The 10,826-nt window shown below is 37.8% G+C and overlaps 1 protein-coding gene across 3 annotated transcripts in view; it reads right to left on the bottom strand.

Annotated features, from left to right (window-relative positions):
- Window positions 1-5,873: 5,873 nt before the first annotated feature.
- Window positions 5,874-10,826, bottom strand: part of SCN1A (sodium voltage-gated channel alpha subunit 1) — a 183,095-nt gene continuing 178,142 nt past the window's right edge. For all 3 annotated transcript variants that reach the window (XM_019971663.2, XM_070803859.1, XM_070803866.1), the window contains one exon: window positions 5,874-9,138. In XM_019971663.2, coding sequence (XP_019827222.1) covers window positions 7,961-9,138 — 1,178 coding nt within the window. In that variant the 3' untranslated portion in view covers window positions 5,874-7,960. The remainder of the gene's footprint in view (window positions 9,139-10,826) is intronic.

Genomic DNA, 10,826 nt, shown 5'->3' with positions numbered 1-10,826 from the left:
ACAAATGGAACATGGAGGTGATCCTATGTCCTGCTTTGCCCAGGAGAGTCCTCACTGATGCTTGTTGCTTTAGCATAATTATTAATTGTTTCTCCCTTTGCTCTCAAAACTGTCCAGGTGTAAACATATACATCAAAATTCCATAGAAGTTCACAGGAGAGAAAATTCTCTTCCAGTAATAAGGCACAAGGAAAATGTCACTGAATCCTGAAGGATGGGTTTGATTTCAGAGGTAGAAAGACAGATGAGGAAGCAGTCAAGGGTTATGTTCCATTATTGCTTACCTGCATTCTTCCAGCAACTTCTCAAATGATGACCCTGCTTTTTGGCAATCTACAGAATACACATTTTGACCACTATTCTGTAATATTTCTGCTATCTGAACTGCCCCACCCTTCTCATTCTTCAAATCCAGGTCAGAGTTTACAGTTATAACTGTCCCTGAATCCTCCTTCCAACCCTCTCTAATCCAAGGCTGTCGAGTCACTCACCCATTCCTCCATGTATTCTGTAATTTGTACTTACTTTTGCTGAGCCTGAAGGAAGACCCCAAACAGTGACAGACTGAGAAAGCAGGTTGACTCCTGGCTAGTTTTCCTGGTGGTTGAGAGGAATAGAACATGGTCAAATCAGTTTTGGATGTATGAAGTTGACGATGAAGACATATATGCAAGTATAAAAGTCCAACAGAAAGTTAGAATTGTAACTCAAAAAAAGAGGCTGATGCTGCAGAAGAAATCTGATAGGAGAGGGGAACAATTAAAAAGTGAAGGCTAAGATCCTAAAGAAAGAAGAGACCTAGAAAAGCTTAGTTTTTATGGAAGGCAAGGGAAGATGCAATTCAATGAAGGACGTGGTGATGACCATCTTCATCAAATTCTAAAAATCTATAAAAAATATGATAAAGACTGAATAAAGATAATTGAGTAACTGTAGACTGGTTGGAGGTAGAACCAGATTTGAGAACACTGAAGAGAATGAGAAGGTGCTTTGTAAGAAAAAGATTCAACATTGGTTTGATATTTGAATCTGTTGTGGTTTAGTTGCTAAGTCATGTCTGACGCTTGCAACCCCATGGACTGTAGCCCACCAGTCTCCTTGTCCATAAGATTTTCCAGGCAAGAATACTGAAATGGGCTGCCATGTTAGAGTCTCAATATATTTCAAACAACTTGAAGAAGAAAGATAAAACTTGTATCTTAATGTTCTCTAACACACACCACACTGTGGCAAGTTAAACATGGGGTAGTGAATTCATGAAAGCTCAGGAAGTAAATTGAATTTCCTGTAACAGTATATTTTTAATGAAGAATTTATACTTAAAATATAATTTCCTATAAATTTATTTTAAGAACTTTCTGGTCTCCATACCATGATAAAGACTACATTCCTGGAAGACAAACAAAATACTGCAGTTAACAATTGAATGGTTCTGTGACCATCTTGCTCTTCTAATAAACATTAAATAAAGAGATAATTCATGATAACCAGAAATAGAGTATATACAGTTCTGTTGCACATGGATAATGTTCTTTCTTCCTATCTTCACCTTTTGTATTTTCCAGTCTTTTCTTCATAGTGTTATTGAGAAGGATAATGACCAGCATAGTATATGAATACTCCATGTGCTTATGTCAATAAGAATATTCACAGCCACATTTTCTCATCAATATCATTGGGACCTATATTTCATTTAATTTTAACCAAGAGTGAAAGTGTTGAGTATAGAACCCTGAATTTAAAAGATATTTTTTAAAAAGGAATGAGATATGAACAATGAGAAAAAAATGCATCAGGGTTGAGAAAAGTTATTTTTCAAGATTAGAAAGACAGTTTTAAAAGTGCAAAGTTGGACAGAAAGAAGCAATCAAAAGGAGAGAATAAAGACACAAGAGAGGGTAATAACTCAACACTGAGTACTCAGTTGACATTGCAGATTATCTATTACTGATGTCAAGAATTTCTTGGTGATGCAGTTTCCCCAACAATACTCGATTGTCAAGCATATTTTTCTCCTCTAGTGCCTTTGCTGCCACACTGACTGAATCAGTGTTAATTGACAATTTAGGAGAATATTCCTATGTTCCAGGAAGGACAGTACTAGAAGTGCTATTGTACATGATTAAAGCAATAATATTTTAATTATGAACATTTCAATACATTCATAGTTGACTAAGAAGCATTCATCTTATTACATAATAGTATGAAATTTAGTCCATGTATGGTAGAATAAATAACTATAGGACAAATTTGCAGACTTTAATATAGTTTGTATAGTTCTAGCATCCAAACTTTTTGTTATACACTTGTGAACATACAAGCTTATGAGGTTGAGTACTGATTGTCTATCCCACTGGTTCCTAGACTCTTGATTTGCTGCATCAGTAAAATACAAATGGGAGGACCAATACAGGGTTGCCAATTTGTAATTTAGCTAAATAAAATATTAAAACAACCCACTATCATTTATTCTCATCATTTCAAAAAGAGCATTTTAACATGAAATGTTTTTAGTCTTTGGAAATAAAACATTAAAAAGGCACATTTTTACAGTAAAGTTCTTTAATTTGAATATGTTTAGCTTTATATATAGGAGAAGACGATGGCACCCCACTCCAGTACTCTTGCCTGGAAAATCCCATGGATGGAGGAGCCTGGTGGGCTGCAGTCCATGGGGTCGCTAGGAGTCGGACACGACTGAGCAACTTCACTCTCATGCATTGGAGAAGGAAATGGCAACCCACTCCAGTGTTCTTGCCTGGAGAATCCCAGGGATGGGGGAGCCTGGTGGGCTGCCGTCTATGGGGTCGCACAGAGTCGGACACGACTGAAGCGACTTAGCAGCAGCAGCAGCAGCTTTATAAATATTTATCACATCATTCATAATTTCCATGGTTAACTGTGGCATGTGAAATACTTATCATGTGGGTGCTGGCCTGTAGAGCTGAGTTTGGGATTATTGGTTGGTACTTAAAATATCTGGACCCCAGGGGCTCATATAGCCAATAAGATACCTTCTATTACAATACAGGCAGAATCACCAGAGTTTAGATCACAAGTTTCCAATTTAATAGATCTAGCTTCAAATACTGGAGTCTTAACCACAGATCTCTCCTAAAAATATTCTTATTTTTAGTAACATAAGAGTTACCACAAAGGATAAGGAATGTAATCATTTGTCTCTTCAAAAACACAACTTCTGGAAAATAAGAATAGTAATTAAAATGCAGTTTTCTTTGAAGTAACTAGAAATAGTTTATATAATTTTAAGAGTAGAATCATAAATTCCAGAACACAGAAAAACAGGTGATAAAGTGAATACACACACACACACACACACACACACACACATTGCAGTAACACAAGAGCAACAAAAAAATCTTAACTTCCTTGAAGACACACACATATATCTAAATCACACACATATACACATATAATTCATTGCCTTTTCTGTGTTAGTCTCTCAGTCGTGTCCGACTCTTTGTGACCCCATGGACTGTAGCTCACCAGGCTCTTCTGTCTGTGGAATTTTCCAGGAAAGAATACTGGAGTGGGTTGCCATTTCCTTCTCCAGGGGATCAACTTGAACTCGGGTCTCCCGCATTACAGGTAGAAATTTTTACCATCTGAGTCACCAGGGAAGTCCTTTAGTTGTCCTTCAATCCCACTCAAAAGTGAGTTGCAGACATCATCCCTGGTGCTGCTGCTGCTGCTAAGTCGCTTCAGTCGTGTCAGACTCTGTGCGACCCCATAGACGGCAGCCCACAAGGCTCCCCCATCCCTGGGATTCTCCAGGCAAGAACACATCCCACTCATCCCTAAATACTTTAATGTGCATTTTCTGAGAGTAAGGATATTACCCATAATTATGTAATAGCCTCATTTAGACTTTATAAAATTAAGGAAATTAAAATACTTTTATAATACTAGTACTTAATCAAGAGTCCATATTCAAATTTAGTCAGTATTCCCAGTAACATCCATAATTATTACTATTTTTCCAGTCCACTATTCAATCCAGAATCACATGTTGTATTTAGTTTTCATAACTCTTCAACCTCAACTTGTTCCTTACCCTGTCTTTGCTTTTCATGACATTTCTGAAGAGTTCAGTCATTTCATAGAATGTCCTCAATTTGATTTTCCTTATGATTAAATTCTGGTTATGCCATTTTGACTGGATACCAAGAAGTGATGTCTTCTTCAGAACTGTCCCATAATTGATGAAGATAGTGTCTGCTAGGTGTCTCCACTGTAAGCTTTATTTTAAAAAATTTTAATGCAGAAGAAATACTTTGAGACAATGTAAATGTCCTATTCCTTGTCAAACTTTCACCCATGAGTTTTAGTATTCATTGATTCTTCTTGCATGAATGTCTTTATGATGGTTGCCAAGTGGTAATTTTCTAGCTTCATTATTTCTTCTACATTTGTTAGTTAATATTCAACTGTGAGGAAGAGCTTTTCACTTTTTCCATTTATGTTAGTACATACTTGTGAATTCTTATTTTATCCAACGGATTATAATCTGTTACTATCTTTCACTATGTAAAAATAATACCAAAATGACTATGGTGATTTATATGATTATGTTTCACCAATTTGCTTTATATTTGAAAAGGTACCAGTGAGTACTGGTATGAATGTGGAATATTAAAAAAATCTGTAGGGATTATCCTATAATCCTTATTTTTGTTGGTTAGAAAGGGGAAATTCTTTTCAGAATTAGTTGCCCTGGTGTTTTAGAGCAATGATGTCATGAAGAGACAAGGTCAGGAAGCTGAAGGATAGGAAGAAGCACTGTGTGTGATCTCTCCTCTTCTCATCAAGATCACGTCCTCTTTCAGACTTCATAACTGACATTGTGCAAATCTGAAACAATGAGGCTTCTCTTTTCCCATAAATTTAGATGTTCCTTCAGCTGTCACTTTTATTGTTTGGGCCACTCCAGTAACTGCTCCATGATCTCTGTGAAATCTGTGCTCGACTGTAGTTTCCCCAGTTCCTCTTTCTCCATCTGCTAATGCTGGTTAGATTAAGCCTCCAAGCTGACCCAGGGCAAATCTTTGCCTGTCGCCCACTTTCACAGGCTATTTTAATCACTGTTTCATCCAGGTGAGAGACAGATGGCACACTGAAATGAGGCAAGAGAGACGTTTTTCATGAAGGGCCATTTACAAAGATGTCAGCAAGATAAAGGGGCCACAGGTCTAAGGGAGCAAGGCAGAGAGTGATGACCAGCCCCTCAACAAAGTAGCTCTCATTGTAGGAGGGGCTGTCTGACTGGAAGTATGACCTTTGATGAAGGCAGCACTGCCAACCCAGAGCAACCTGGCAAAGATGACACTAGGTATAAACACCCAGCTTCACTGTTCTCCTGCTTTCCTGATGGTGTTTTCCTGCTGGGGTTTCCCATTGGCCAAACCGATTGCCATCTGGAGGGTAAGAGAGCCTGTTGATTCAATTTACAAATTCACCCTCACACAGAGCATGATGGAGGAGCAGGAAGAGTGGTTCTGGAGGAGCAAACAAAACACCCCATTCACACACAGCAACTTCTAATATTTTAATAGGTTTTGGGGGATTCTGTTTGTACCTTAAGTGGTCACCCAACCTTGCTTCTTGTTCTGCTAGAGCCTCCGGTTTATAATCTGCTGCTTGTAGTCCCTGGTAGGCCACTCCCTCCAGTCTCATTCTTACCCCAAGTTTTCTTGCTCTCAGCCCAGGGGTGGGTGGGTGGGTGGGTGTGTGGGTGTGGGTGTGTGTGTGTGTGTGTGTGTGTGTGTGTGTGTAACTCCCCTTCTCCCTCAATCTGTAGAATAAAACTTATCTTGTTACACAACATGGTTAACCAAAAGTAACCGGGCAAACAATAAAATAAAAAATGTAATCTTTATTAGTTTGCACATTTTTAATGTTGGTTAGCATCATTTAGGGTAATAGTAGCATTTTCCAGCATGCAGTTCACGAATACAGTTTAAGTATTCTAAGTAGTTTTAAGAAAAAGAGGTGCCTATAGTTTGCTTCTGTAAGAAACAAAATATCCTGATGTAATTAACTACGTAAGTTCACTACTCTCTGTTCTTGTGGGGAAAAAAAAACTGTGAAACCCACATTATATTTAGAGCAATCTAGAGCAGCATGACTTCAAATAAATGGAAACATAAACAGAAGTTAGAAAAAAAAGACGCAAATGAAAAATAAACACTACCTTCAATCAGTTAGTATAGGCACTACCAAAAACGTAAATAAAAATTTATACCTTTTTTCCATTTGCAAAGCATAATTTGGATGTCAGTTGTGAATCTATGTTTGCCCCTTAAAATTATGAAATAATCTAAAAGTAGCAAATGTAATAAAAAAGCAGAAATCTACAACTACCCAATCTTGTGTTCATTTCTTATTTAGCAAATTTCTTCCATGAAAAAGTACTATGGACAGAAAGTAAGAAAGTGATTGTGATATCAATCTTTAAGATAATTTCCTCTTCATATTTATGTACATAATGCTGAAAAATAAAATAAAATGATTTTTACAGTATTTATATTTGCTTATAAAATTCTAAACACATTTTAACAGGTTAAGCAGTGTTTTTTTTTTTTAAACATGTCTGTACAGTCGGGCTATACACCATATGTTATCCACTTAGAATTTAAAAATAACCAAAAAGCTGTTAAAGTGCTGCAAACTATTGCTTAATGACTTAAATAAATGAGATCTGTTGAACAATTTCTTTGACTTTACCAGTGACATATGGTTTCTCATAAATGAGATTCTGAGCGGTGGGAGAAACCAGATACAGCAGCATGGTAATAGAAACATGCATTCATAGCATCCAAACTATTTATAATGGTACAGAATACATTATATTACCTGTGTAAAGCTTGCACTCTACATTTCTTGTGGTACATATTTGATGCAATAAATACTGTGCTTAGGTCATTATTTGTTTGCTCAAACGTGCACCACAGGGTAAAATGACTATTTACATAATAAATAGCATTTCATTAACATATACATTGTCAACCTTACTGAGCTGAAGATGGCTAAACAAAGTGCAGGATTAAGCAGAAATTTATAAAGGGTTCTTTTGGTCAATTCCGTCTTTAAGGGAGAAGCAATACTCATTATTCAGTATTTTTTAAATACAATAAACAGAAATGTAACACTTAAGATTCCTGACATTTGAGTGAAGTTTGCACCTGCTAAGATTTAATGGGCTATCCCCCTAAAATGACATACTTGGTCTAGGGATTGGATTTGACAAAACAAGATCAGCAAAGCACCTCCAGTTATCACCTAATCACCCCTCCCAGAAACATAGGTGGAATTTAAGAGCTCACTGTGTTCCTTGTGACTTTTTTCATGCATGATCTCTAAGTGTAGCATGCCCTCATGCAAACCATGTCTTTGTGCAGATGGGAGGGCCATGTGATTGCCATAACCCCCAGTGGCATACCTGTTTAAGAGGTCCTTTAATCTATTTCCCAACAGAAACCCCATTTACAAAAATAGTCACATATAATAAACAACATATGGACTAAAAAAAAGATGAATCCACTAACAGATTTTGTAAAAACGTGACAAATGTGGCAGTCGAAATGCAAAGAGTGGATACAATTACTACACTACAGTGTTTTTGTGTTAAACAACCCCCGAATTATAGGTTTGCACCCCTTTGAACTGGTCCCTACAGTCTACGTAGCCATTTTGTCTCTTGTCTTCAGCAGTGTCAGCTGGTAGTGAGAACAGTAACCTCCTGTCAAGGTCATCTCCCTTTTACACAGTCACAGTTTTCCAACAAGGGGTCACTGTCTGATTGTAGGCACTGACCTTAAGTAAATTTGTGTAAAAACAGTCAGTTTGGCATTGACCTCCTAAAGGAGTCCTGTTGACAAAAATACATCACCTTCACAGGCTGTAAACAATTTGTCACCCAGTGATTTTTATGTATTTGTGTTTATTTCCCTTTGGCTTTTTCATCTTTGCCTTCTTGCTCGTGCTTTTCCACAATTGGTTTTGTTACCCGATCATAGGAGGGTGGACAAGCTGCTGTGGACATGGTCAGATCAGTTTTTTCTGTAATTGAGTTTTCATTTATTCTGTCAATTATCATGTCTTCTTTTACAAGAAGATTAGCCCCACCTTTGATTTTATTTTTGTTGTACGTAAATGATGCCTGTTTTACAGTTCGCTTTAAAAGGTGGCGCCTGTATGCACGCTGAATAATAACAGCAGACACTTCCTCTTGTTTTCTCTTTAAAGTCGTAGTTATTGGCTGATAGGAGACTTTCGATGGGTTGGAGGCCATGAATCTCTCTTCCATCTGTATTCGAAGGGCATCCATCTCTCCACTCTCCCCCAGAACCCGCTTCGTAAAAGCAAATAAAATGTCAAGACAGTGGATTCGATCACCACTTACCATGGGCAAATCCATGGCAATGAGCTGGAGTTTGTTCGGTTGTGGCAAATTGAGCGGTGGTTCAAGAGCAGCTGCAAACTGAGATAGCTTTTCAAATTCCATGAACTGGGTGGCGTCGGGATCAAACTTCTCCCAAACCTCGTAGAACATCTCAAAGTCATCCTCACTCAGGGGCTCTGCGCTTTCTTCAGTAGCAACACTGAAGTTCTCCAGGATGACAGCTATATACATGTTCACCACGACTAGAAATGATATGATGATGTAACTGACAAAGAAGAAAATCCCAACAGATGGGTTCCCACAGTCTCCTTTAACTGAGCTGCCAGGGTTAACTTTATTAGGGTCACAATCGGGTGGTTTACTGTTGAGAATAGGTGCTAGCAATCCATCCCAGCCAGCAGAGGTGGTAATCTGGAACAGGCAGATCATGCTGTTGCCAAAGGTCTCAAAGTTAAACATGTCATCAATTCCAACCTCCCTCTTAACATAGGCGAAGTTGGACATTCCAAAGATGGCATAGATGAACATGACCAGGAAGAGCAGGAGGCCGATGTTAAACAGCGCAGGAAGGGACATCATCAAAGCAAAGAGCAGCGTGCGGATCCCCTTAGCCCCTTTGATCAGACGCAGGATTCGGCCAATCCTGGCAAGACGGATCACTCGGAACAAGGTAGGGGACACAAAATATTTCTCTATCAGCTCAGCCAGAAACATACCTATGGACAAAAAAGATGAGGGTACTGACTAGTGAAGAAGTTATCCATTAAATTAATACTCAAATTTTGTTAAGGCTCACAGGTAAATTTCAGAGTACTAAAATTCAGTTGAAAAGTGTAGTGAAAGTGTTAGTCACTCAGTCATGTCTGGCTCTTTGCGACCCCATGGACTGTAACATGCCAGGCTTCTCTGTCTATGGGATTCTCCAGGCAAGAATACTGGAGTGGGTTGCCATTTCCTCCTCCACAGGGTCTTCCCAACCCAGGGATCAAACCCACATTTCCTGCATCTGCTGTATTGGCAGGAGGACTCTTTACTACTGCACTACCTGGCAAACTCCAAGGTGACTAAGATAGTATTCAATTCAATAAGGATTTTATAGTATATTTTATCCTTGAGGGGTATTGATAGACTAGTTTTGCTTACAGAAAATCCAAAGACTGAATCTAAAAAAACAAGTTAAAAATTCAAGTTTGTCTGAAGAGCAGTAGCTGACAGTATATGTAAATGTTTATAAAAATACAGTGAACACGATGATTTTTTTCTGAAACACTAAATCATATAACCTGTATTCAGTCCTTCCCCATATAAACCTATCTGTAGTTTTGAATGCATTCATCTCTCCATGAACATGATGCTTTCCTAAGTTTCCACTATAATATTCATATATAGATGTATATATTTATTATGCTCTGGTGCATTTCTAAAAGGATTTAAGCTGATGCTTTTTCTGGTTTCCTACATCTGTGTCTTAGCCCTCTTACTTAGAGCGTCTTTATCCATTTACCTTCGAAATAGTGAAATAATGAATGAGCTGAAGAGGAGCTCAAGAAACCAAGTATCTTTGAATTACACTATCTCATTTTGTAAAGAGTAAATAAGCATGTTTGTGTCTGTATGAGAGAGGGAAAGAGAGACAGAGAAAGAAAGAGAGGTGAATACAACTAGGTACCCTATCCACAACTAGTTAATACCACAGAATACTATGGGAATCAAAGGGTACATACAACATATAAGTTGGATAAAAGATCAACTTCTTCAGAGGGGGAATGGCATAAAAATCTGCCCAACAGAGGTGCCCCATATTGGATGGTAAAATATTTATTCAATCATATCATCTGCTTTAGGGAAAAAATGGATACTTTAGGCCCACAGACAGACCTCTTCACTTCACTGGGGCTGGAGTTGTATCTTCAATTAGATGGGTTATTGCTCATGTGACCTGTTGACATTCCAGGCTTTGAAGTGTATGACTGATGAAATGATGTTCCATGCCAAATCACTTCTTTTGTGCATCATTATTATACATTGCAAGGTAATCTAGAAAATCTCTGATACTCTGCATTAAAGAACCTACCATTTTCACTGACATTTTGTTCTTTGCTTTACTCTCTTTCACTCTGTATTCTTCCTTATTAGTACCAGCTTCCACTCTTATCTGTATGCCAATGACTCTATGTCTCTGATGTACTGTCTCTCCTGAGTATCAGACTAAATTTCTATCCCTTTTTTCAACAGAGTCATTTACATATTGTATAGACTATTCAACTTCAACATGTCAAAGACATTTCGATCTTAATAGCACATTTAGTTAATAGAACATTTCTAGTTCAAATGACTGAGACTTACTATATTGACAAATAATACACCTAGTCTAAAATGGATAGAACAGGATACAATACTCAGT

The sequence above is a fragment of the Bos indicus genome, chromosome 2 (genome assembly GCF_029378745.1).
Source record: "Bos indicus isolate NIAB-ARS_2022 breed Sahiwal x Tharparkar chromosome 2, NIAB-ARS_B.indTharparkar_mat_pri_1.0, whole genome shotgun sequence".
In the NCBI taxonomy this organism is placed as follows: Eukaryota; Metazoa; Chordata; class Mammalia; order Artiodactyla; family Bovidae; genus Bos; species Bos indicus.
This window is presented reverse-complemented; position numbering and strand designations above follow the sequence as displayed.